Source organism: Chelonia mydas, chromosome 5 (genome assembly GCF_015237465.2).
Source record: "Chelonia mydas isolate rCheMyd1 chromosome 5, rCheMyd1.pri.v2, whole genome shotgun sequence".
Taxonomy (NCBI): domain Eukaryota; kingdom Metazoa; phylum Chordata; order Testudines; family Cheloniidae; genus Chelonia; species Chelonia mydas.
In genome coordinates this window covers 125,616,852-125,644,795 of record NC_051245.2, presented here as the reverse complement: position 1 = coordinate 125,644,795, position 27,944 = coordinate 125,616,852, and the positions used below count along the sequence as shown (strand labels likewise).

At 43.1% G+C, this 27,944-nt stretch overlaps 1 protein-coding gene across 7 annotated transcripts in view; it reads right to left on the bottom strand.

The window, feature by feature from the left end:
- The window catches only part of IDUA (alpha-L-iduronidase), a 99,419-nt gene that overhangs the window by 46,506 nt on the left and 24,969 nt on the right, over nucleotides 1-27,944 (bottom strand). For 4 of the 7 annotated variants that reach the window (XM_037902241.2, XM_027819231.3, XM_007056850.4 and 1 more), the window contains exons 3-4: nucleotides 2,957-3,039; nucleotides 2,229-2,336 (exon numbers count right to left, since the gene is read on the bottom strand). In XM_037902241.2, coding sequence (XP_037758169.1) covers nucleotides 2,229-2,336; nucleotides 2,957-3,039 — 191 coding nt within the window. Of the gene's footprint in view, nucleotides 1-2,228; nucleotides 2,440-2,956; nucleotides 3,040-27,944 lie in introns of those variants that run through there. The other 3 variants (XM_037902242.2, XM_037902243.2, XM_037902245.2) reach the window with 2 other exon arrangements.

Here is a 27,944-nt window from a genome sequence, read left to right as displayed (position 1 = left end):
ATAAAGAACGGATGTTGTTTGAACGCCAGCAAACATACACTGCAAGGCTTTGTTGTACAATGATTCCTGAGTACGTATTACTGGAGTGGTAAAGTGTCCTACCATGGAGGACGCAATAAGGCTGCCCTCCCCAGAAACCTTTTGCAAAGGCTTTGGGAGTACATCCAGGAGAGCCGCGAATGCCAGGGCAAATTAATCCTTTCACATGCTTGCTTTTAAACCATGTATAGTATTTTAAAAGGTACACTCACCGGAGGTCCCTTCTCCGCCTGCCGGGTCCAGGAGGCAGCCTTGGGTGGGTTCGGGGGGTACTGGCTCCAGGTCCAGGGTGAGAAACAGTTCCTGGCTGTCAGGAAAACCGGTTTCTCCGCTTGCTTGCTGTGAGCTATCTACAACCTCATCATCATCATCATCTTCTTCGTCCCCAAAACCTGCTTCCGTGTTGCCTCCGTCTCCATTGAAGGAGTCAAACAACATGGCTGGGGTAGTGGTGGCTGAACCCCCTAAAATGGCATGCAGCTCATCATAGAAGCGGCGTGTTTGGGGCTCTGACCCGGAGCGGCTGTTCGCCTCTCTGGTTTTCTGGTAGGCTTGCCTCAGCTCCTTCAGTTTCACGCGGCACTGCTTCGGGTCCCTGTTATGGCCTCTGTCCTTCATGCCCTGGGAGATTTTGACAAAGGTTTTGGCATTTCGAAAACTGGAACGGAGTTCTGATAGCATGGATTCCTCTCCCCATACAGCGATCAGATCCTGTACCTCCAGTTCAGTCCATGCTGGAGCTCTTTTGCGATTCTGGGACTCCATCATGGTCACCTCTGCTGATGAGCTCTGCATGGTCACCTGCAGCTTGCCACGCTGGCCAAACAGGAAATGAGATTCAAAAGTTCGCGGTTCTTTTCCTGTCTACCTGGCCAGTGCATCTGAGTTGAGAGTGCTGTCCAGAGCAGTCACAATGGAGCACTCTGGGATAGCTCCCGGAGGCCAATACCGTCGAATTGTGTCCACAGTACCCCAAATTCGACCCGGCAAGGCCGATTTAAGCGCTAATCCACTTGTCGGGGTGGAGTAAGGAAATCGATTTTAAGAGCCCTTTAAGTCGAAATAAAGGGCTTCATCGTGTGGACGGGTGCAGGTTTACATTGATTTAATGCTGCTAAATTCGACCTAAAGTCCTAGTGTAGACCAGGGCTAAGGTGCCACTAGTACTCCTTTTCTTTTTGTGACTAAAAAGTAGCTTACCTTTTGCTCATTCTCTGTGGCTATCAACACAAGCTTTCTTCCTGTCAACCACTATTGTCTATCTTGCCCTTTACACAACCAACGTACGGCCATAGTGGATCCAAACGATCATGTTCACTACATATATACAACATGCAATGCCTACCTACATATAAACACACGGCTGCCCTGGCACAGTTCTGGTGGCTCCCGAAGCAAAGACTGAGAAGGCTACTAAAGGCCTTGAACTATTCAAAGGCTTGCTATCTGCTATAAACTACAACTACCCTTGCAGCCTTGTTCTCTTAGATGCCCCTCTTCTTCTCTCCTGACCAAGACTTTGCTAAATCATGTCACTTTTTGGTCAGTCTTGAAAATCCATCCCTTCTTCTAGTCTCATTCCTGACATTGTCATTGACTTCCGGTGTGACCCTGGGCATGTCACTTAACTTGCTGGTACCTCAGTTCATCCATCTGCAAAATGGGGGTAATGGTATTTATTTTATCTACTTCCCAGGGATGTGAGAGACTTAAGAGGTTCATTATTTGTACAGCGCATTGAGCTGTGGGTGAACAGCACTGGATAAGTGCTAATCCTCATGATTTCAGCCTACACAGTTTGGCTTAGCCTAATTTTTTATTGGGCTAAACACTGTATTAGTTGTTTTTAGTGTTGTATTGTCTAATGTTGAGTGGTGAAAATGAAACTAAAAAAAGATAAGAAGTGGAATTGGGCAAATAATTCTCAGCCTCAATTAGAACTCCTCACTCAATGGGCAGAAACTTAAATGTAGTGAGCTCCATGACTAGTTTCAAGTTGTTTCAGTCACTCACCCTTCTATGAAGCTTTTTCCAAAATTGAGTTCAAGAATTGGTATTGCTTAAATAAACCCACTAAAACCTCTCCCATTCACCCAATTGCTGCTATGCATCCTGAAATCAAGTATAAACCACAGAACTTTGGAAGTATAAAGGACTGATTATTAAACAATGATTATTTAATAACTCACCTATGTATCTCTTGGCCAGAAGTGCAATTAGGCTCTTCCATCTTATAACCTGTTTTTTGTCTTCAAAATCTGTAAAGTATCCTGAAAGGCTTCCCATCAATTCAAATCCTTAAATAAACACAAGAAGTCTAACTCCCCATTTTCATGAACTGGTTTACTTTTGATTAGCTAAGGAAGTCATTGAGTCTTATTGACACTTAAGAATCTGAAACTACAAAAGACACAGGAAATTAGTTACATTAAATGGGCTACCTTTCCTGATGCCACACGCTAATTCCACGCAAATAGTTACTTTGGACTTGAGGTCGTTCAAACTCATTGCTTGCCAGTGTCAACAGTCTTAGGCGTTACCACCTCAGGTTATGAATTGGAGTGTGACTTAGAGGTATTGGAGGTGTGTATAGTTGTGGGTAGTGAAAGCAAGATGAGTTTAGGAACGTGTCCTCTTTGGTCCTTTCTTGAGCGTATTTCAGTGAGGAGAGAGTTGATCACAGCTTCCAGTTCAGAAGTCTCAGATTAATGCCAAAGCACTTACAAGCAAAGCACTTATGTGCTGCTTTACATTATTCCCAGTGTTCTGTGTGCAGAATTTCCATTTACATAAATGGGAATCAAATGTAAGTAGAAGAGAACTAATTTTGGACCAAAATCTGCTCTAGCAAAAGCTGTTTAGTCTGACGATTGTACATTTGATCCAACATGTTTGACCAGGAAAAAGCTGTCCTTACCTGGAATGAGTTTGTTTTTCCAGAGAAGATCCATCAAGTTATCCAGACTGGTAAAGTTGTAGTGAAGTTTTCCATTTGCCACTCTAAAGAATATAGGAAATTTAAAGATACAAAACAAAGAAAATAGCTAAAGTAAGCAAGAGAGACTAAAATATTCACATGACAAAGCAGGTCCCTAACTAAATTTTGATTGTAAATTCTTCTGGCCAGCAACTGTATTACTGTTCATATAGCATGTGACACAATGGTGCAGGGCCCTGTTTTTGGTTGATCCCTAGGTGCTACAGGAAAACAACTAACAGCATTTGTATAATAATGAAACTGTATCACTTTTATACTTAATATAAACAAAACCTTTGTCTCAAATAGATCAACTGCTTTAGTTATATAATTCACAGCAACATTTCAGTTGTTTAGAAATACATACATTATTTTTTATTCTGATTTTAAAAGTTTTGCCATAATGTGATTATTCTAACAAAGACAGCATGTGGCTCCAGTATAAAGAAGGCTGTATTACGTATGGGTAAGATGCCCATTCTCTTCTGGCACACAGGACCAGTATGGTACTTCTAAAGGATTTACATATGAGATTTTTTTCTTGTAAAGTGATAGATGTCTGTAGCACCTAAGCACAAGCTTTTCCTTGCCCAGCCCATGGCATTTTCATCTCCCAGAGGAAGGAACATAAGCAACACAGCAGATCTGGTGAGAGATCATGGGCTTTTTACCCATGCTTTCATTTGGACCCTGTGTTATTTGAATCACCAATTTCTTACCCACGTACAAAGCAGCTTTACCAAGATTTTCTCCACTCCATTTGCTTTCTTGCGGCCACCAACCAGTTGCCTAGTACATCCCTGGTCCAAAATGAATATATGCCTAACTTTAATTCTCATGATTTTAGTTCTTGCTCTGGTTGTTTAGCTGGATTCTTCATTGCTTTTGGCACAGCTGAGGATTAATAAATATATTTGCTGGGTAAATGAGAAGGTCTTTCCTACACCTGTGGAAGCACACACCTACAGTAACTGTGTTCCAATTTTAACAGCCTTTAATATTTTCCACATACAGCATGGGTGTAAGACTGCCATAAAAGCCATTCCCAACTTACATCTAGGGCCAAATTTTTGGATGAGTGTCCTTCTAACCTCCTGTAGCGAGGGGGTGTGGTCTCCCTTGGAGACAGACGGAGGGACAGCATGAGCCCCTCCTGGTGGGCAGAGCTGGAACACCCATGCCCGCACGGCCAGAAGCAGAGGGGTGGGACAGGCACCAGAAATATAAAAGGTGAGCCCTCCAGCTCAGTTAGAGAGGAGCCGTCAGAGAAGAACATTTCTCACCCATGGCTGGGGCTGCCATTAGCCGTTTACCCCAGAGAGACGGATGACAACCCCAGGACCCAGGTACCCGCCCTCAAACAGGAGTGTAGGAAGTAGCCATGGGGAGCTGAATATAGTTCGGTTGTGTTACTGACAGCCGGACAGTGAATTGCAGCTGGATTTCCCTGCTGACCTGGGCTGGGACGCAGTGGAGTCGGGTGGGCCCAAGTCCCCCAACCCCTGTCACCCCACCACAGGCCAAGAAGTCTGCGTTTGTCAGTGGTCCACCAGAGCCAGGACCCCTGACTATTTGCTACCCCGCCCTGTTTGAGGGCCTGGGCAAATAGACTGGTTACTACACGGTCCTGAGTACAGGCCAGAACTTCCTGACTTTGCTGCCCGCCCTGTTCGAGGGCCTGGGTTAATAGATTCCTTAGCTGCTCTGTCCTGAATACTGGCCAGAGCCACTTCACTGCTTGCTGCCTTGCTCTGCTGGAGGCCCGGGACTTGTGGATACTCCTGTTCTACCCTGACTGTAGGCTAGAGCCCCCTGATTGGTGCCCTGTCCAGTTGGAGGACCGGGGCTCCTAGACTCAGTACTGGATTACCCCACTGAGTGGCAGAGAACCCGATGCTAATTCCCCCGTGAATTGTGCTTGTCCAGAGGACTTGTAGTGAGGGGGCGTGGCCTCCCTCCCAGACGGAAGGAGGGACAGCCGTGACCACTTTACACCTCCTTATATGTGCACAACACTCGGCAAGCATTGGCAGTTCCTTACCTGTGCCAGCACCCCAATCTGAACATTTGCACATAAGGATTATAATTTGCCCCACAAAATCAATTTGTCCCAATTAATTTTGCAGGTGTAAATTAACACTCACTAACAACATTTTTCATGTTCATGTGCAAAATATGCTCAGGCGTATGTGTGCATTGGTTATTTTTTGTTTTGTTTTGCCTGGAGGCTGAATATTTAGTCCTGACATTTGTCTTTGGTAAATTTGAAACTTGATTTTTAAATTCATGGAGGTTTTTAATAACAATATCTCCACTTGGTTGTTCTGGCACATACCAATTGTCCAAAAAAAGAATAACTATAATCCTATGTAACAATATTCTGAAAATGTAATTTATTGTTTCCTTGGCATAAGACCTGCATGTGGACAAATTGATTCATACCATATTCAGAATAACTAGTTAATTAAACATTTAGGGATTGATCACAGTGCAAGAGATGAGTGTAGTGGATGGAAATACAAGGCATGTGCATGTGTACAAATTGATTCATACCATATTCAGAGTAACTGGTTAATTAACCATTTAGGGATTGATCACAGTGCAAGAGATGAGTGTAGTGGGTGGAAATGCAAGGCAAAAAGTGGTAAACATGACAGGGAATCCAGTGTTGGATACTTTAAATCATGTAGCAGGGGAAATTGTGCGATGGAACTTCTGCCTTTTTTCTTTAACTGCTCTCCTTTATGGGGCAGATTTGAATGGAGAGCCTGTAAGTTTAGTGATCCTGGAGCAGTGCATGAACTAAGAGGATTTATAAAACTACCTAGAGAAGAAAGACCAGAATGTTGGTGATCTGAAGAGGAACCAGGACTGTCAGTATAGAATCACAGACATGTAGCATTAGATGGGACCTCGTCCAGTCCCCCATGTTGAGGCAGGACCAAGTATAGCTAGACCATCCCTGACGGGTGTTTGTCTAAGCTGTTCTTAAACTCCCCCAGTGACAGGAATTCCCCAACCTCCTTTGGAAGCCTATTCCTGTACTTAACGATCCTTACCATTAGAAAGTTTTTCCTAATATCTAACCTAAATCTTGCTGCAGATTAAGCCCTTTACTACTTATCCTACCTTCAGTGGACATGGAAAACAATTGATTATTGTCCTCTTTATTACAGCTGTTAACATATTTGAAGACAGTTGCCAGGTCCCACCTCAGATTGGTGGAAACTATAGTAAAGACCAGAATTATCAGACACACATAAACATGACTGGTTGGGAAAGAGTCATTGAACCTCTTGTAAAGGGAAGTCCTCCTCACCAATCTATTTGATTTTTTTGAGGGACACAACAAGCATGTAGCCAAGGGGGATCCAGTGGATATAGAATCATAGAATCATAGAATATCAGGGTTGGAAGGGACCTCAGGAGGTCATCTAGTCCAACCCCCTGCTCAAAGCAGGACCGATCCCCAATTAAATCATCCCAGTCAGGGCTTTGTCAAGCCTGACCTTAAAAACTTCTAAGGAAGGAGATTCCACCACCTTCCTAGGTAACGCATTCCAGTGTTTCACCACCTTCCTAGTGAAAAAGTCTTTCCTAATATCCAACCTAAATCTCCCTCACTGCAACCTGAGACCATTACTCCTTGTCCTGTCATCCGCTACCACTGAGAATAGTCTAGATCCATCCTCTTTGGAACCCCCTTTCAGGTAGTTGAAAGCAGCTATCAAATCCCCCCTCATTCTTCTCTTCTGTAGACTAAACAATCCCAGTTCCCTCAGCCTCTCCTCATAAGTCATGTGTTCCAGTCCCCTAATCATTTTTGTTGCCCTCCGCTGGACTCTCTCCAATTTTTCCACATCCTTCTTGTAGTGTGGGGCCCAAAACTGGACACAGTACTCCAGATGAGGCCTCACCAATGTCGAATAGAGGGGAACGATCACGTCCCTCGATCTGCTGGCAATGCCCCTACTTCTACATCCCAAAATGCCATTGGCCTTCTTGGCAACAAGGGCACACTGTTGACTCATATCCAGCTTCTCGTCCACTGTAACCCCTAGGTCCTTTTCTGCAGAACTGCTGCCGAGCCATTTGGTCCCTAGTCTGTAGCGGTGCATTGAATTCTTCCGTCCTAAGTGCAGGACTCTGCACTTGTCCTTGTTGAACCTCATCAGACTTCTTTTGGCCCAATCCTCCAACTTGTCTAGGGCTCTCTGTATCCTATCGCTACCCTCCAGCGTATCTACCACTCCTCCCAGTTTAGTGTCGTCTGCAAACCTGCTGAGGGTGCAATCCACACCATCCTCCAGATCATTTATGAAGATATTCAACAAAACTGGCCCCAGGACCGACCCTTAGGGCACTCTGCTTGATACTGGCTGCCAACTAGACATGGAGCCATTGATCACTACCCGTTGAGCCCGACAATCTAGCCAACTTTCTATCCACCTTATAGTGCATTCATCCAGCCCACACTTCTTTAACTTGCTGACAAGAATACTGTGGGAGACAGTGTCAAAAGCTTTGCTAAAGTCAAGGAACAACACGTCCACTGCTTTCCCTTCATCCACAGAACCAGTTATCTCGTCATAGAAGGCAATTAGATTAGTCAGGCATGACTTGCCCTTGGTGAATCCATGCTGACTGTTCCTGATCACTTTCCTCTCAGTGTACTTGGATTTTCAGAAAGCCTTTGACAAGGTCCCTCACCAAAGGCTCTTATGCAAAGTAAGCAGTCATGGGTGTGACGGCCTCCCCCCATAAGGCTTTATGGAAATATGCTTATGAGTATATATATATGACATAACTAGAATATGTTTTATGCTACATATGCCATGTAACATATCTCTGTAAAGGTTATGATCTACTGAATCTATTAATCCTATTTGTATGCATGTATTATTTTTGTGTTCCAAGTTATGAATATTGGGTGTGTACTGGCTTGATTTTTAAGTAGCCTGTGTAAGCATTTGGTCAGCTCCTTGAGAAAGGAATGTGCAAGTTAAATGCCCAATCAAGAAGCACTTAATGGACAATGGATCTTGAAGACGCCAGTCCACATCTGAGCTTTCCCAGGAATGTGGCTTGGCTGGTAAGAAACTCATACATGAACATGTGACTTGCCCACGTGACTCCAAAAACTCCATTTTGACACTGGATTCTAGTCAGCGGGAGGTGGGGTGTCCACCCACAGGAGAAAGTGTATTTAAACCCCTGGGAGACTCCTCCATTTTGTCTTCAGCTGGCTAAAGAGAGAGCCTCTCCACCCCCAAGGACACCTGAAAGAAACTGGAACAAAGGACAGTAACTACAGGGGGTGTGAGTGATTTCTGGACCCAGACTAGCAGGAGACTAGTCTGTAAAAAGAAGCTTACTGGAACTGGTGAGGTTTTTATCTGTATTCAGTTTTATTACTGTACTAGACTTAGTCTTTCATGTTTTATTTTATTTTGCTTGGTAATTCACTTTGTTCGGTCTGTTACTACTTGGAACCACTTAAATCCTACTTTCTGTATTTAATAAAATCACTTTTTACTGATTAATTAACCCAGAGTATGTATTAGTACGGGGGGGGGGGGGCAAACAGCTGTGCATATCTCTCTATCAGTGTTATAGAGGGCAAACAATTTATGAGTTTACCCTGTATATAGCTTATAAAGCTTATTTATTAATTATAAATTAATATTTATTTATTATAATAATAATATAATAATAATATAATAATAATAATTATTAATTATAATTAATTATTTATTATAAGCTTATTATAAAGCTTATAGCTTATAAAGCGGATTTATTTGGGGTTTGGACCCCATTGGGAATTGGGCATCTGAGTGTCAAAGACAGGAACACTTCTTAAGTTGCTTTCAGTTCAGTCTGCAACTTTGGGGCACGTAGTTCAGACCCTGGGTCTGTGTTGGAGCAGACTGGCGTGTCTGGCTCAGCAAGACAGGGTGCTGGAGTCTCAAGCTGGCAGGGAAAGCAGGGGCAGAAGTAGTCTTGGCACATCAGTTGGCAGCCCCAAGGGGGTTTCTGTGATCCAACCCATCACAATGTGATCATAGAATCATAGAAGATTAGGGTTGGAGAAGACCTCACGAGGTCATCTAGTCCAGCCCCCTGCTCAAAGCAGGACCAACCCCAACTAAATCATCCCAGCCAGGGCTTTGTCAAGCCGGACCTTAAAAACCTCTAAGAATGGAGACTCCACCACCTCCCTAGGTAACCCATTCCAGTACTTCACCACCCTACTAGTGAAATAGTATTTCCTAATATCCAACCTAAACCTCCCGCACTGCAACTTGAGACCATTGCTCCTTGTTCTGTCATCTGCTACCACTGAGAACAGCCCAGCTCCATCCTCTTTGGAACCCCTCTTCAGGTAGTTGAAGGCTGCTATCAAATCCCACCTCACTCTTCTCTTCTGCAGACTAAATAACCCTAGTTCCCTCAGCTTCTCCTTGTAAGTCATGTGTCCCAGCCCCCTAATCATTTTCATTGCCCTCCGCTGGACTCTCTCCAATTTGTCCACATTTGGGGTAAGAGGGATGGTCCTCTCACAGATCAGTAACTAGTTGAAAGATAGGAATAAATGGTCAGCCTTCCTAATGGAGAGAAATGAATAGTGCCCCCGCACCCAAGGATCTGTACTGGAACCTGTGCTGTTCAACATATTCATTAATGATCTGGAAAAGGGGGTGAACAGTGAAGTGGCAAAGTTTGCAGATGATACAAAATTATTCAGGATAGTTAAATCCAAAGTTGACTGTGAGTAGTTACAGGGATCTTTCAAAACTGGGTGATTCAGCAACAAAATGGCAGGTGGAATTCACTTGTGATAAGTGTAAAGTAATGCACATTGGAAAAAATAATCCCAACTGTATATATACAGTAGTGGGTTCTAAATTAGCTATTACCACGCAAGAAAGAGATCCTGGAGTCACCATGGATAGTTCTTTGAAAACTTCATCTCGGATGCATAGCAGTGGTCAAAAAGACTAACAAATGTTAGGAACCATTAGGAAAGGGATAGAAAATAAGACAGAAAATATCATAATGCCACTATAAAATATCATAATGCCACTATAAACCCATGATATGCCCACAGCTTGAATATTGTGTCCAGTTCTGGTAACCCCATCTCAAAAAGGACAGAGTGGAACTGGAAAAGTTTCAGAGAAGGGCAACATAGATCATCAAGGGTCTGGAACGGCTTCCGTATGAGGAGAGACTAAAAAGATTAGGGCTGTTCAGCTTAGAAAAGAGATGAATAAGAGGGGACGTGACAGAGGTCTATAAAATCATGAATGGTGTGGAAAAAAGTGAATAAAGAAATTTTATTTTCTCTTTCACACAGTACAAAAACTGGGGGTCACCTGATGAAATTAATAGCAGGTTTAATACAAACAGGAGGAAGTACTTTTTCACACAACCCCAAGTTAACCTGTGGAACTCATTGCCATGGAATCTTGTGACAGCCAGGATCATAACTGGGTTCAAAAACGAACTGGACAAATTCCTGGAGGATCAGTCTATCACTGGCTATTGGCCAAGATGGGCAGGGACAAAACCCCATGCCAGGGTGACCCCAAACCTCTGACTGCTGGGGTGAATCACTACATGATTGCCCTGTTCTGTACACTCCCCCTGCAGCTTTGGCATGGGCCACTGCTGGAGATAGGATACTGGGCAAGATGGACCATTATGACCCAGTATGGCAGCTCTTATATTCTCAGTCTTCTTTGTCAAGACTAACCATGCCCAGTTTTTTAAACCTTTCCTCCTAGGTCAGGTTTTCTAAACCTTTTATTATTTTTGTTGCTCCCCGCTGGATTCTCTCCAGTTTGTCCACATCTTTCCTAAAGTGTGGTGCCCAAAACCAGACACAGTACTCCAGCTGAGACCTCACCAGTGCAGGACCACCTTTGACTTGCATTCAGGTACAAAAATTAAGTCCGACAGTCAAGGTCCAAAGCTGAACTCGACTGTTGCAAAGATCAGTTCTGCTCATTCAGATCCATTGACGATGTTTCCAGTTATGCCTTGCGTCCTACTGAAATATTTGCTTACACGCAGTCAGCAAGTATAACAATGATTAACTTTACTTTCATGCAAAAACCTGACAACACAGTTCAAACAATAAAACAGAAGTGTGTCCTTCTGACTTCAGGGGTCTAATTCAAACAGTATACATTGTAAAAAAAACAAGTCCCTGCTTCCTTTGCAGGCACATTAGAGATTCCAGGAATATGAATGTGTTGCCAAAACATCCCCTTGTCTTCCCTCTTAAGCAGGTTGTCTGCTGCCATCCACTAGAGAAGTGGCTGCATTTCAGTGATGCTGCATGCGTACAGGTGGAAACCTTTCTGTATTTATTTCTGCTTGTCAACTGCATTAACAGAACCTTGACTCATCTGGAGGCAGATTAGGCAACCTACTCCCATTAATAAGCAGTTACTTGTCAGTGAGAGTACTTCATCCTCACAATCTGGCCCTTTAAGTGTCAACACTTGTGTGGTTGTCCAGAAACGACACCTGCTTCTCACTGACATTTATAATGGTACTATGGCCTGAGCTGTATCTTCCTCACCCCAATGAAATAACATTACTGTCCTCAAACACTGGGACACTTTGCAATGGCTGTAGTTTTGATAAAACATTAATATGTAGGTTAATAAATGCTGTCACAGAAGTGAACACCTGCCGCTGTAAATGTCTTGAAGGACATCATTGTAGCTGGCACCCCAAGGAATTGATCAGTTTTTTGTCAAGTCATGATGCATTTGTGGAAACTGCAGGAATCCCAAACAGTGTTGTTAGAGAGCTCATTCCTTCACTCTCCCACTTCCCTGGTCCTTCTCGCATGAACAGAGAGCAACAATACCCGAAGTCCAAAGGTGCAAACAATTCGATGTTTATTGGGGTGAACTTCCAGCAAGCTTAAATACAAGCTCCTTTTTCCTTATTTTCGAATCCCAACTTACTTCCTGTTTGCCCCTAATTTATATAGTAATATTCTTAGCTATACCTTAACCAATCATTCTACTGAAATTTAACTAACCAATCCTAACATATTGTAACATGATTAGCTAACCAATTATATCCCACCACCTTAATTAGATTACACTCAGCAAAATTAATTATACAGCAGACAGGAACAATCACAGAACCAGACAGAGATTATACAGACAAACAATAGCAAAGTGGGAACTCTAATGACAAAACAATACAGAAGTGAGGATTTCACATCCCAGCTATTGATAAGTGAGTTCTTGCCAGACAGGATGCTATCAAACTAAGTTTCCTTTTACATTTTCTAGGCACTTCCCTTTCTCTGGAGGTGATAGGAATTATCAGGACAGGTTTGTATTCAGGACAGGATTGTATTCCTAACAGCCCAATAGCACCTTCTTTCAATGTGACTAGTTTGGAATGTGAGGATGTGACTGTTCGCTTCCTGGCTTATGGCTGCCTCTGCTGCTTAGCCAAAGGCCTTAGCCTAAGAACAGGGCCTCAAACTGTCACAGTAAGAGAAGGCCCTTACACCAGCAGACAGTGATTTTGATTCTTTCTTTTATACCTCTAGAACTAGCCAAGTGATAAGAATACCCCTAAATTCTTAAAGTACAGGCCTTTACAGACAGGCCTGAATATCTATATCCTAACAAGTGTCTATTCCACTGGGGGGTGAGACACCTAATAATATATCTCCAAACAACCTGGAGACTAGCAGAAGGTAACAGGTTATGAGTCCATGTCTTTGCAGATTTGTTGGAGAGGGTGCTTCTTGGAGTGTTCACTGAAAGGATGTGAGAGTATAATATCCCATTCCCACTCAACCTCTTCTACTGCTCAGTTTGCCAGTCTCAGTCACCTTAGTAGAGAAAGTACGTTATCCAAGTCTGGAGGGAGTTACAGGAGGCACGTGGGCTAGGAAAACCCTGGGTGCTCTGTCTTGATGAATTTCAGGAGGAAGGTCAAGAGCTCTGCAGAGACTGAGTTAATATGTTCATTTTTTTCCATTAGGCCTGCTGATTGCCTTCCAAGACCCTAACTCTATTTTTGGTTGCTATTAGGAGCGAACTTGGGCAGGTTTAAAGTTCAGGCTATTACTCATCACTTGTTGGCTCCAAGAGGGCCCTGTTCTGCTGAGCACTCAAAGCTCCCGTTGACAGTAAATCCCAAGGAACTCTGTGCTTTGGGGAACTGGTCCCCAGAGCCTGGAATGGGCGCAGCATCTTATCAATGTCCACTCTTTGGAGGGCTGTTTCTTCAGCCCTTGCTGGGAGGGTTTTGTTCCACGTGCCTTGTAAGTCAATAACTCCTTCAGCTGTGAGTGGGCATGAAAATCTGCTGCAGAGTAGATTTAAGGAAGAGATGGTATTAATGAGTAACAGTATGCACTGAAAGGGGCAAAGGGTTTATTTAATGGGTAAAGGATTCCATTCTGAACTGCTGACCACAAGTGCAGCTCATCTTAACTCAAAGGAGTTGCACGCACTGGCACCAGGCTGGCTGCACACGTTGCTTGTCATCTCTGCTGCTACATGCAGTATCGCCAGTTATTCTGGGCAACAGCTGACACTGTTTGAGCAGTAGCAGATCCACAGGCCTTGCCCCTCCCCCAAAATCCCCATGAATCGTGGCACCTGCGATTGCCTGTGGAGCAGCGCAGAGCCCCTGTGTGGGCTCCTGAGTCCTGCCCCTTCCTCAGTGCACAGAGGAACTTTTGTAAAGGGATCACTCAGTGCAACAAAAATAACACACTACTCAGATTCCCAAGCCACAAGGGACCGCTGTGACCATCTAGTCTGGCCTCCTGTACTTCCTCAAAGTAATTCCTAGAACAGATTTTTTAGAAAAACACCCAATCTTGATTTAAAAATGGTCAGTGATGAAGAATTTACCCCAACCCTTGGTAAACTGTTCCAGTGGTTAACTACTTGCATCGTTAAAAATGCACATCTTATTTCCAGACTGAACTTGTCTAGCTTCAACTTCCAGCCATATGGGTCATGTTAGACCTGTCTCTGCTAGACTGAAGAGCCTATTGTTACATATTTGTTCTCTGGGTAGATTCTTATGTACTGTGACCAAGTCACCCCTTAATCTTCTCTTTGTTAAGCTAAATAGATTGAGCTATTTGAGTCTATCACTATAAGGCATGTTTTCTCATCCTTTAATCATTCCTGTGGCTCTTCTCTGAACCCCGTCCACTTTATCAACTCACAGGACTGCAGGCTGGGAACTTCCTGCTTTATCCAGATGCATCACAAACTGTATGTGTGTGTGGAAATTCCCCCTGACAAAATCTGAAAGAGGGAGGGGTAAGAGCATAGGTCCATCTCCTAGTACTCTGGGTAACTCAGTTAATCCGATGACTACCACTTTGCTACAGGAATTGCACAGGTTGTGCTGTTTCTCCGTTCTTCTGCAGATAGGATTCCCCCTTTAACCTGTAGTCTTAAATATAATTGCAAGCCTCAGTCGTACTGTACTTGTACTGAAAACAACCCAACCCCAGTAAATCATCTTCTGATTTTTTTCCATTAACACTAAATATGGATCAGGCTCCGAGGAAGTAATTTCAGTTGTCAACTGAAGACTTAACATCTTCATTCACTTGAATTTGGAAGAAAAAGTTAGATGTTTAACACCCAGCAGAACCTTTGGTGCTCAGATATACAGACACCCTGTCACACACTTCAATGGGAGCTGTGCCTGTAACAGAGGGCAGAATGGGGCCTTGGTTGCATATAATTAGGCCCCCGTTGCTGACAGAATGAGCTAATCCTGCAAAGAACAAGGGGCATCATGCAGCTGGTAGGTGCAAGACATGCTATACGGTGATCCTATGTCCAGCCTCCCTGTTGTGATGGCCTATCACATTTCATCTATCCATACAAATGACCAGCATGATATGTGTGAAACAAAGGAGCAGAACAAATCTTTTGCATTTTAGAAACAAGTGAGGGTGCCCCTTAAAAAGGCATAACTACTACTCCTTCTTCAAAACTCCTGCCTTTTCCATAAACCATCTGAAAATTGGGCATTGAGCCAAGGTCTTTCTTAATGAGCTAAAACAGAAGCCAATGTTCATTAACATATCACACAGTTTATTCCCCTTTGAAATCAGCATTACTGACCTTTATTATACCCCTCAAGTCATAAATCACCATGATATGGGTACATTTAGCAGGATACAGGAGAGATACAGAAATGTGAGCAAACAATGCAAGCTTTCAAGCAGATAAGATACGGCCTATGATTCACCACTTTTCACTCAGCTTGCTTCCATCTCCTCCGTCCTTCCCTCAGCAATGGTGAGCTGTAGTGGGAGGGAGGCAGAGACAAAGCATCAGTAGCTCCCTGTGCTGAGGTGAGTTTCTTTGCCAGGAAAATGTTGTTAGTCATTTTTTACAGAGAGTGTACAAAGCAAATTCAAGATTTGGAAGGGGAAACAGACTAAGAAAAGAAGCAGTTTAGTCTACAGTATAAGGTCTTTTAATAACCGGATACATTCACATTTCAAATCAGGCCATTTAAGCACGGATCATTTGAATACAAGCATGTCACAAAGAGAGTCATGATTTCGCCCCTCTTTTACAAAGACATATTATCATATGATAGGAGGAGCAATCTCACGGCAACAAATGCTTCTGACAGTTTTTCACTACAAATCTAGGGCAGCATTTCAAGCTATGCACATTCACTGTCCTCTCGCTGCATGTACTACACGGACACTTTTCTCGTATCCGATTTGATTTAGGGAATACGATGCCTAACTACATCTCTACAATGCACGATTACAAGTAAATGCTAAATGTGATTTTTATGCTAATCTTGCCAATAACATTCTGATGTAACATATGCTTTCTGCATGAATACACGCCCTGGAAAATAATACATCCTTGACAAAAGATTAAGAGGGAGATTTTTTTTCAAAGGCACAGATGGTAGCGAGGGTGCCCAGCTACGGCTGCCAGACTGAGTTGGATGTCTAACTGCCTTTGTGCTATTGAACTTCTCCGTTTAGCTCGGTATTTTTAAACATGCCCATGAAAATGGTTATTGAAATTCCCTTTTAAAGTGGCTACTGAACTGAGTATGCAGCATTAAACGAGACCTCCTAGAATCTCATTTTCTGAGTAATGACTCTGAATGATACTGTATAGACTTAATTTTTTTTCGTTTTATTAACATATGAGAATATGTAGTATTGCATTTAATAACTTCTATATGTTTCATATAATTTTTTCCTTTTGTAATTGATAGTTTTATATTTATTTGACCTGTCAATTTTAGCTGAAATCAATGTCTAATTCCAAAATGTAAGTTTTGTTGAAAAGCTTATTAACTGTTGTACCTCAAGTAGTTAGAAACCTAGAGATCTTTAAAAGGTGCTTTTGCCATATGAAGTGTAACGCCCTAATCCTGAAAACATCTACTTAGGCAGATCCTCACGTACAACAGGACTTCAGATGGACGTAAGGTTTTTCTCCTGTAGAACCCTTTGAAAGATTGGATCTTAAGTTTTTCATTAATTCACTGATTATTTCATTTTTAATTTGAGATCATTAACTACTTTGCCTCTTATTTTTTTGACGTGTACAGAGAAACATACAAACTTCTCAGTAAAAACAACGAGGAGTCCTTGTGGCACTTTAGAGACTAACAAATTTATTTGGGCATAAGTTTTCATGGGCTAAAACCCATTTCATCAGATGCATGGCATGGAACATACAGTAGGGAGGTATAAATACACAGCATAGGAAAAGATGGAAGTTGCCTTACCAGGTGGGGGGTCAGTGCTAACGAGCCAATTCAATTTAAGTTGGAAGTAGGCAATTCTCAACAGTTGATGAGAAGGGGTGGAAATCACTTTTGTAGTTTCAGAGTAACAGCTGTGTTAGTCTGTATTCGCAAAAAGAAAAGGAGGACTTGTGGCACCTTAGAGACTAACCAATTTATTTGAGCATGAGCTTTCGTGAGCTACAGCTCACTTCATCGGATGCATACTGTGGAAATTGCAGAAGACATTATATACACAGACACCATGAAACAATACCTCCTCCCACCCCACTCTCCTGCTGGTAATAGCTTATCTAAAGTGATCATCAAGTTGGGCCATTTCCAGTCTGTGGGGGGGCGGAGGGTGAGAAAACCTGGATTTGTGCTGGAAATGGCCCAACTTGATGATCACTTTAGATAAGCTATTACCAGCAGGAGAGTGGGGTGGGAGGAGGTATTGTTTCATGGTGTCTGTGTATATAATGTCTTCTGCAATTTCCACAGTATGCATCCGATGAAGTGAGCTGTAGCTCACGAAAGCTCATGCTCAAATAAATTGGTTAGTCTCTAAGGTGCCACAAGTCCTCCTTTTCTTTTCACTTTTGTAGTGTTAATGAGGCCAATGTAAACAAGGTGGCCCATTTCAAACAGTTGACTAGAAGATGTGAGTATTTAGCAAGGGGAAATTAGTTTATGTAAAAACAACGAGGAGTACTTGTGGCACCTTAGAGACTAACTAACTAACTAATGTAGAGACTGTCTGGTTTGGCTAGTGTACATGCAGAGGGGGCATTGCTGGCACATGATGGCATATATCATATTGGTAGATGTGCAGGTGATATATCTACCAATGTGATATATGCCATCATGTGTCAGCAATGCCAAACTGGATAGTCTCTATGCAAAAGAATAAATGGACACAAATCTGACATCAGGAATGATAACATTCAAAAACCAGTAGGAGAACACTTTAATCACCCTGGTCACTCAATAACAGATTGAAAAGTGGCAGTTCTTCAAAAAATAAACTTCAAAAACAGACTCCAACAAGAAACTGCAGAACTGAAATTAATTTGCAAACTGGACACCATCAAATTAGGCCTGAATAGAGACTGGGAGTGGATGGGTCACTACAGAAACTAAATCTATTTGTTCGTCTCTACGGTGCCACAAGGACTCCTCGTTGTTTTTGCTGATGCAGACTAACACGGCTACCACTCTGATACTTCTCAGTGAGAAACATACTTAGGAATCTCTCAAGGGACAACTGACAATCTAACAATACTATGAAACCATAACAGCCTAGCTCACAAGTGAATGAGTTAAGATTTATGGTAATGTGGCTAAGTTTCCCAGCTCTACTGTTTCCATGATGCCTACTTTGCATATACCTATCTACTTGACATTTCTGCACCTGTCTGGAGTCTGTTTTATACCTCCAACTTTTCCCTTTTACCATGACCTCTACAGGTAACCTTTACCTACAGGTAACCTATCACATTTGAGTTGCCAATTTGTAATGTTTGAAAAACAAAAAATATACAACAGAACCTCACTGATTCACATTAATGCCTGAGGTCCACTGCAGCCTACTGAAGTTTAGCAGTAGCAAAAAGGTCAAGAATAAATGTTCTAGGTTAATTTGTAAAGTGTATGCCTTAGTGATATGGCAGCTCAGTACAGCCTCTTAGTTGGGATGTGATGGGACTTTTTGTGCAGATTATGAAGTGTTTAGTGAGGTTCTACTATAAATGTAAAAACAGCTGAAGTCTCTTAAAAATCAGAGCTATAATACAAATCTGCTACATTATGTTCCACATTCTATGAAACGCAGATTTGAAGTGAGAGGATTTCACTTCAAACCAAACCTTCAACAATTGTCAGAGAGTCATTATTTTCATTCTGAATCCATTCTTGGCATTTCTGTCCTGCAGATTCAGCTAGTGACTCTGTCATTACAGTAGAGATAGTACTTTCACTCCAACCTTTGGTTCCCATATAGTATTTCACAGCAACTACCCTTGGTGCTGAAAAGGGTCCCAATTCTTCATTTGATATAATCTATATCTATCTATATAATTTGCCTTTTTCAATTACTAAGATCCTGAGAAAACTAATTGATTAGCTGATTGTGACAGGGTCGGGCCAGATGACTACAGGAGAGTAATAGAAGGCAGATATATTAGCCCCAGGTTAAGCAGGTCCCTTTTCCCTGGGTAAGGTAACAGGGAAGGTTCCAGAACAATCAGGAACCTTCTGGAGACAATTAAGACAGGCTGATTAGAACACCTGCAGCCAATCAAGAAGCTGCTAGAATCAATTAAGGCAGGCTAATCAGGGCACCTGGGTTTTAAAACGGAGCTCACTTCAGTTTGTGGTGTGTGTGTGAGGAGCTGGGAGCAAGAGGCACTAGGAGCTGAGAGTGAGAACGCGGACTGTTGGAGGATTGAGGTGTACAAGCATTATCAGACACCAGGAGGAAGGTCCTATGGTGAGGATAAAGAAGGTGTTGGGAGGAGGCCATGGGGAAGTAGCCCAGGGAGTTGTAGCTGCTGCACAGCTGTTCCAGGAGGCACGCTAGATAGCTGCATTCCACAGGGCCCTGGGCTGGAACCTGGAGTAGAGGGCGGGCCCGGGTTCCCCCCAAACCTCCCAATTCCTGGTCAGACAAAGGAGAAGTCGACGTGGACTGTGGGTTCAGAAAAAGGGCCAAGCTGAGGGCTGCCATGAAGCTCCAAGGCGAGCAAATCTGCCAATAAGAGCAAGACCCACCAAGGTAGAGGAGGAACTTTGTCACACTGATGAACAAAATATTTAGATAACTTGCATGCAACTCAAAAATGGGTTTCAGTTGTTCCAACTTATGTACGTGGATCACAGAGAGGAATGGGTGCTTTGCTACATTTTTAAAAGGCTGAACTTTTTAGAAATAAATAAGTAAAAAGTTCAGAATCCCATGCATTCACCAATATCTTAGTAATTGAAGAATACAGCAGTATTGCTAATGCTACGCATGCGCACTGACCAGTTCTCGCCGAAGGTTCACACCAAACTACGTCTGTTAGGGAGGCTGTCAGGCCAACTAGCATATACTCTCTCAGTCCTTATGATCCCCGTCAAAAACTCATCTTAAAACAACCTAATTCAAGTAAGTGTTTAGATACTTTAATCTCTGTGCCAGTTCATTTACCTCACAAGTACCCCATACAGTTTTCAATTCAACATGGCTTGCAAACTAGATGAAAAACTGCAAAATATTATTATTGGGTCCCTGAACATAAGTCAATCATATGACAAAAAGCAATCATTAAATAAGCATATTTGATTAGTACTTAATGGTCAAGATTAGCATCTCTTTACTGACTAATCCATGTCTAACTTTGATTCTTAAAGCTGAGTGTTGGATTGTACCACATAATTTTCTATTACTTATTCCAATTACTATTGCTTCTCTGACATCCTCAAATATTGACACAGGAAAGCAGTTCACTCAGACCTCAATCCTGCAATCTGAGCCATGTGAGTCAGCCCTTGCCTGTGTGTCAAGCCTCATTGATGTTAGTGGTGCAATGAAAGTACAGGGACCTACCTATTCAAAACCCATTACAGGACTGGGACCCTAGCTGACGACTTCATGTTGTGGAGGTAGGCTAGTGACACCATAGTTAAGGTCCCAGCTGGCTTTCCATTATGAGTTGATCTAAAGTTAAATACTCTCCGTTTTTAATTTACTAGGATGACATGCTAGCAGTGGGGCAAACCTTAAAACAAGCTGCCCATCAGAAGGAAGTCTCCATACTTGTCTATTTTTTTTAGCAGTTTAAAAATAACATGGGGGTTCTCACTAGGAGGTCTTGAAAAAAATATTTCACAGTGAGCCTTGCGTCGCTTTGCCCTCTCACATTGTCTAGCAACGGACAAAGATTCTTCCACTGAAATGTTTGAGATATCACATGCTCTTTGAAGTCTTCCATGGGATCCCCATCTGTTGAATGGTTAGGGCCCTACCAAATTCATGGTCGATTTTGATCAATTTCATGGCCAGAGGGTTTTTTAATTGGTCAATTTCATGTTTTCAGATGTTTACATCTGAAATTTCACAGTGTTCTAACTGTGGGGGTCCCTTTTCCAGTAGCGGGGACTCACACCTAGGAGCCCCCCAGCTGGGTTGCTCCCAGCAGCAGGGGGAGATCTGATGCATATCCACAAGCCTACTCCAGCTGCAGGAACCTATGGAGAACAGCTGCCAACTTTCACACGGTAAAGAAGCTGCCTGACTTTCACAATAAGCCAAAAATCACGCTAATCCCATTTCAAAACAAGGCCAAAACAAACCAATCCCTAAGAACCCCAACACTCTATGTGACTAGATCCCTCCGGCGTGCAGTCTGGGACTGTGGTGGGTCCGCTGTGCACCCCTGACTCTCTCCTCCCCTTGCCCCTGCTTGCTGATAAAAAAAAAAAAGCAACAAGCTACAACAAGCGACAAACGACAAGCCAAAAACTAGCCAACAAACAACTCACAAGCCAATTAAGCCAAAACCAAGCCCAATTTCTGCGTTTTTTTGGTGGGTTTGGCAGTCTGCTTTGGAGCTTCCTGCACTCAGAGGTGGGTCTGATCTCCCCTCCACCCCCAACCTGCCATGCAAGGGAAGGACAAGTCCTCTCCCTGCCAGGAATTGCAGCTAGGAGCCCCACCGCTTCTGCTGCAGGAACCTTCGGGGCTGCTGCCGAGCACCAGAGCTTCCTGTAGCAGGGGGAGGCACTTGGAGGTGGGTCTGATCTTTCCTTCCTCCTATCCCTCTCCAGCCCAGTGGCACTTGGAGCTAACAGCAGCAAGGGGGAGATTGGATTTCACTGGGAAGGGCTTATTTCACGGTCTGTGACATGTTTTTCACAGCTGTGAAATTGGTAGAGCCCTATGCATGTGATTTAAATTTCTTGTCATCACCCTGAAACTCTATCTTCTAGCTATCTTTCCTTGTTGACCATTGCTTCATGGCCAGGCCTCAACAATATTGTCTGCCTGTCAGGGTCTCACTCAATCACCTCTGTGCCTTCTATTTAGCCCTCCTGTGCTCTGCACAACCTAAGGTTCCATCCCTGTCCACTTTAAATCCTTCTTTAAAGGATCACTGCTGCTGTGCTTAGTTTTTCTAGCCGGTTTGTATATCGGTGTTGTAGTTTGTTTCCCTTCATCGAACGGCTTTCTATCGGGCTGCCCCTCAATTTTCAGCTCCTTGGATTGTCCCTTCATGGATAGCTGGAAAACACCTAGCATAGCGTGGGTGCCACCATAAACAGATACTGAAGTTCTACCAGGAGCTCAAGACTTCAGATTCTGTGAATCTGTTTGGCTCAGTTGTTGTCTAGAGCCTTTACCCGTGAGATGCTCAGGAAAGACCACTCTTGCCACAGTGACTCTGGCAGTGCTGAGAAGTAGGTGGTTTAATCACTTTTCACAATGCACTTTAGCTTTAGCTTCTCTTGATTTGATGGACCCTGTTGACACTGAAGCAGGAAAGTAGTGCATTTTTGGAGTCTGTGCTCGGTAAGGGAAAAATACTTTCAGAAGAGCTGCCTCTGACCGTTAACAAGGAGCCAGGCCTTTCCATCTAAGACCCCAGATTGGATAATATTTTATATATGAACTTTAATTAGGGGAGTCAATGTTTCAGGTTGCTGGGATACACTTACATAAGTACTTGTAGGCTACTTAAAGCCGGCACAGCTGAATCCTTGAGACATTTAACTGAAGGAAGCTGATACTAAACCATATGTTTCCTTGTGCATGAGAGGCAGAGATGGAGTGAACAAGGAAAGCCATTAAAGTTATGTACAATTGAGTATCATCAACACAAATATTATAGTTAATAACTAGTGCGCGTACTATGTTTGCTTGAATGTGAAATGTGATTTAAATAAGAGGTTAATGTGTTTATATGAATGCCTGACTGCTCCACTGCACATTTAAATAATTCAGTGCACTCCAGGGATTTACTTGAATGTTCCAGGTATGGAGTGTACAGGTGCATATATCGGAGCACTGTATCTTGGTATACTGTAAACACTATATTGACAAGTAGTGTTTTGCCCACGAACTGTAAGCTTGTAACTCCCCTTTGTGCAGAGGCTAATGCACTTCTGAAGTCCTGCTTGCTCTGTCACAGATGTGCCTGCAGTAGTGCCTGCCCTAGACCTGTGCTAACCTTCTGCACAAGGGGAAATCTTGCCTCAAGTGGCTACTGAGCACCTTGGTTGTTGTTCAATTTAAACACTGAACATTTCAGCCAGGTCTCTGAAGGCTGCATGCTCATCAAGTTAGAACTGTTAAAAATTAAGCAGGTTTTGAAATACCTGATAGTACAGAAAAAGTTGGAGCAATTTTCTGTGCATAAGAAACCCTTTATTCATGCTCTGATAGCTCAGATATGGATGAACTGACTTCTTCCCTCCACCCCCCAGTAGAAAGAAATACCGTTTTGGGCTTGGAAGAATGAGAAGTTTCAGAACAGTATAAGCTTCTGAGAATGGGGTCTTGGAATGAAACCCTGATGTTTCAACTTAATAGTACTCAGGTGAAAGACAACCCATCCCTCCCTCCCAACTCAACTCATCTTGGAACTGGAATTTCCCAGTTTGAGTTTGTTTTTCTTTGGCCCCCTTCAGCTCCCCCCTTCCATACTTTCATGTTGTAGTGACCTGGAGCTGCTTGGCACCCCTTCCCGTTCCCCAGATATGATTCCTCCGCAGCACTTCCAAACCCTGCTACCCTAGTGAATGAGGTCTTGAGTTAGTCTCAGACAGCACATGGATGACTATATAAGAATTTTGATCATGTTCATTTAAGTTTCAAAATCCAAAGCCATCCTCGCCCAAAGCAGCTGACAGCTCAAATTCAAATTGGGAAAGTGATTCTAAATTCAGCAATATTCTGACTTAGCTCAATATAATTTTGGGGTTGCCAACAGTTACTGTTTAGCCATTACTTATACCAAGATCATACTGAAGTATAGCAGGCAGGAATGTCTATGATCAAGATTATCTAATACTTTCCATCATTACACTGTTTTCAATGGCTAACTTTTCCAAACTTTAACCATTTGGGACGAACTTTTCCCTGCTTGCCCTTTGCCTCAGGCTGAATTTTGGCATATTTCAGCAAAAACAGTCAAGCTGTTTCCAAGAATGAGGCTCCATCATGCACATGTTCTCTGTGGGGTAGCTTCCCTTTAAAGGATCAAACTAAAAGGAAAATTAACCCAAGTTTGTTTTAGAATCATGATTATGAAATCATAATGTTTTCGGAACATAATGTTTTCGGAACAAACTCCTGCATTTATGAAAATCATAATGTTTTCGGAACATAATGTTTTCGGAACAAACTCCTGCATTTAAGGTTGTCCTGCAATCTTAATTTTCTCTCCTTGTGCATATGCAATACAATCCTCAGCTACGTGATGACATACTATTTATTGTACAGGACCCCTGCTCCATTCAGTACACAAGATGGACAGTGAATGAGGTGCAGTATTGTAGGAAGAAATGGGATGTTCTTTTGTGTTTGAGACCCTGGACTGGGCGCCAGGAGTGCAGAGCTCCATTTTTGGTTCTGCTACAGACTGATCTGGTCCACGCTATCAATATATATGTTTTGGAGGACAAATGAAGAATTTATGGGTAACCTTAATTCTGGCATTTCCTATTCGTGAGTGCTTGGCTTTGCAACCTTATTTTTTAATGGTGTTTTTAATGTAACATGCATATATTTTTTGAAGCTAAACAATTATTTGTAGCCAAAAAAGCAGAACTTTGAATATTCAGTTACAATTAACTGTAAGTTTTCTAGTTATAAAATATTACTATAAAACCAGGGTAAAACTTCACTGACATTTATTGCAATACACACTAACCACAGTCAATACAGTGAACACTCTATTCAGCTTGAAACAACCCTCAGGTGAGAGTTAGTGTTCTGAGTTAAACTTTTTTTCCAATCAATGTACTCGTTTAATTTTTAAATGTTCGTTGTATTCTTCCATTTTGGAAACTGGATGAAGGCCTTTGGAAAATACTGTTAGTGGTTTGATCTCTGTAGGCATATGATTTATACCAGTGGTTCTCAACTAGAGGTCCGCGGCCTCCAGAGGGCCATTAGCCAGTTTCAGGGCTCTGCAGGGCCCTGCGGCTGAAGCCTGGAGCCCTGAGCACCCCGAAGCTGGGAGCGGAGCCACGGAACTAAAAGCCCGGAGCTCTGAGCCCCAGCGTCCCTGTAGGGCTGAACCCTGGTGCCCCTGCAGGGCTGAAAGCCTGGAGTGCCGAGCCCTGGTGCCCCCCACGGGACTGAAGGCCGGAGCCTGGAGCTGCGGTGTTCTCACAAGGCTGAAGCCTGGAGCCACTGGGCTGAAACCCAGAGCCACAAGCCCCAGTTCCCCAGTGGGGCAGAAGCCACAAGTCAGCTGCCATGTGGGACTAAAGCCAGGAGCCCTGAGTCCTGGCACTCTGGGAGGCAGAAGTCCTGAGCCCGGTGGCTGAAGCCCCGAAGCTGCCCCCCAGTTGGCCTGGTGGTTGAAGTCCAGAGCCCCCAGCCCCCACTCCGTGGCTGAAGCCCCAAGCCCCAGCCTCACCCCGGGCCCTGGAGCTTTTATAGCACATTGGGGGTACCTCAAAGAAAAGGGTTGAGAACCCATGACTTATAACACAATAAAACAGTCCTCAGATAAGTACATTTGGTTAGCAGTTATTGGTCAAATAGGCCTGCCTTGATGGACTTGAAAAAGTATTGCTGAGTTTAATGTGTATCGTTAGTAAAAGTTGGGAAGAACTTAGGCTACCATGATGGTGAGAAGTTTATTCCTGTCAAAGTTCCTTCCCCACTCTGAACTCTAGGGTACAGATGTGGGGACTTGCATGAAAACCCCCCTAAGCTTATTTTTACCAGCTTAGGTTAAAACTTCCCCAAGGTACAAACTATTTTACCTTTTGTCCCTGGACCTTATTGCTGCCACCACCAAGCATCTAACAAATATAACCGGGAAAGAGCCCACTTGGAAACGTCTTTCCCCACAAAATCCTCCCAAGCCCTACACCCCCTTTCCTGGGGAAGGCTTGATAAAAATCCTCACCAATTTGCATAGGTGAACACAGACCCAAACCCTTGGATCTTAAGAACAATGAAAAAGGAATCAGGTTCTTAAAAGAAGAATTTTAATTAAAGAAAAAGTAAAAGAATCACCTCTGTAAAATCAGGATGGTAAATACCTTACAGGGTAATCAGATTCAAAACATAGAGAATCCCTCTAGGCAAAACTTTAAGTTACAAAAAGACACAAAAACAGGAATATACATTCCATTCAGCACAACTTATTTTATCAGCCATTTAAACAAAACAGAATCTAATGCATATCTAACTAGATTGCTTACTAACTTTTTACAGGAGTTCTGACCTGCATTCCTGCTCTGGTCCCGGCAAAAGCATCACACAGACAGAGAGAACCCTTTGTTTCCCACCCCTCCAGCTTTGAAAGTATCTTGTCTCCTCATTGGTCATTTTGGTCAGGTGCCAGCGAGGTTATCTTAGCTTCTTAACCCTTTACAGGTGAAAGGGTTTTTCCTCTGGCCAGGAGGGATTTAAAGGTGTTTACCCTTCCCTTTATATTTATGACAATTACCTACTATAAATAGAAATTTGAATACAGTGAAGAACGTAAATCCATCAAAGTACTCCCACTCCCGAGCTGCACAAGTGCCCTTATCAGAGTAAAACTAAGTAATAATTCAGAACATACGGGCAATAAATCAGTACGGTACAGCAATAAATCAGTACTATAAGTCAAGCGATGATGTAAGCATACGGTTATATGCAGTTTAAGACTGAAATCAATATTCACAATTAACGTTTGAGAGAGCCATGCAGTTTTACTAGAAACAGTTCAGAGAAGTTCCACTTGCAAATGAAAATGTTCTGTTTCAGGTTAGTACACACTAACTGGATTTGAGATAGCTGACCCGGTACTGAGGATGGCTTCTACATGGCAGAAGTGCCCTAAGGACTGTGCCCAAAGGCATATCATCAACCGAAGCAAAGATATTTATATGATCATGCCTTGTGCACACTTGAGACCCAGCACAGGCTCAGTTCTGTAGCACTCATCCAGTGTACCTTTCCACTACTCACCTGGTGGCAGAGGATCTTACTATATAAGCCAAACCAGACCACTGCTGGAGAGTGGTGGCTGTTGGCTACAGAGGCTCCCTGTGCGCACGTTTGAATCCATTTAGCTAGAATAATTTTTCTGAGTTCTAAACCCCTCCTTGCCACTTATGCAAACCAGATGAAGAGCTTTTCCCCCACCGCCAAGTCTGCGTTAAACTAAAATTTTAGTAGTCAATATTCTGAACTTCGGTAGTACATCCAAGGATCTCAAAGGACTTTACAGACGAGCCTCCAAACACCCCAGTGATACAGGTGGCATTCCCATTTTATATATGGGGAAACTGATAGAGAAGGGCCAATTAACTTGCTCAGTGTTGTACCAAGTCAGCAGGACAGCCATTAACTCTTTTGAACTTGTCCAGGTTTCAAGTAGTGGTGCCCAGTCTCTGAGCCGTACCGACTTTCCTCTACAAACAATGTGCCCAGCAAGAAGGACAGATCAGATGGCATAAAATATGATGTATGCAGGACATAGCTTCCTAAGATAGCCAGAACTTCAAGGATGGCCTAGCTGAGCTCTCAGCCATAGATAATTTGATTTCTAACAGCAGAGCATGAGGCTGATGAGCCTATATCAGCCAAGGCCTCAGATGGCTGCTAGAGCTTGCTGCATTGCACACATTCCAGGCTGAACACTTGTGTGGATTCTTTACTGGCTTTTTCTAATTTGTGTCACCTTGCTGAAAAACTAGATCCGACTGACTACAGTACTATTGGCCAGACATTCAAGAGACATCTGCTTCCACTTAGACGTTTACATGGCCAGATTTTCAAAATGGGGCTCAGCACATTGTGTCCAAAGCACTTTTGAGAGTCCGGCCTTAGTGTCACAACAGGAGTTTCTGGGTGCTGGACACTTGAAAAATCTGGCTTCTCCAGCTGGTAGTCCATGGAGTGGCTGGGGGTGGTTTGCAGAGAGCT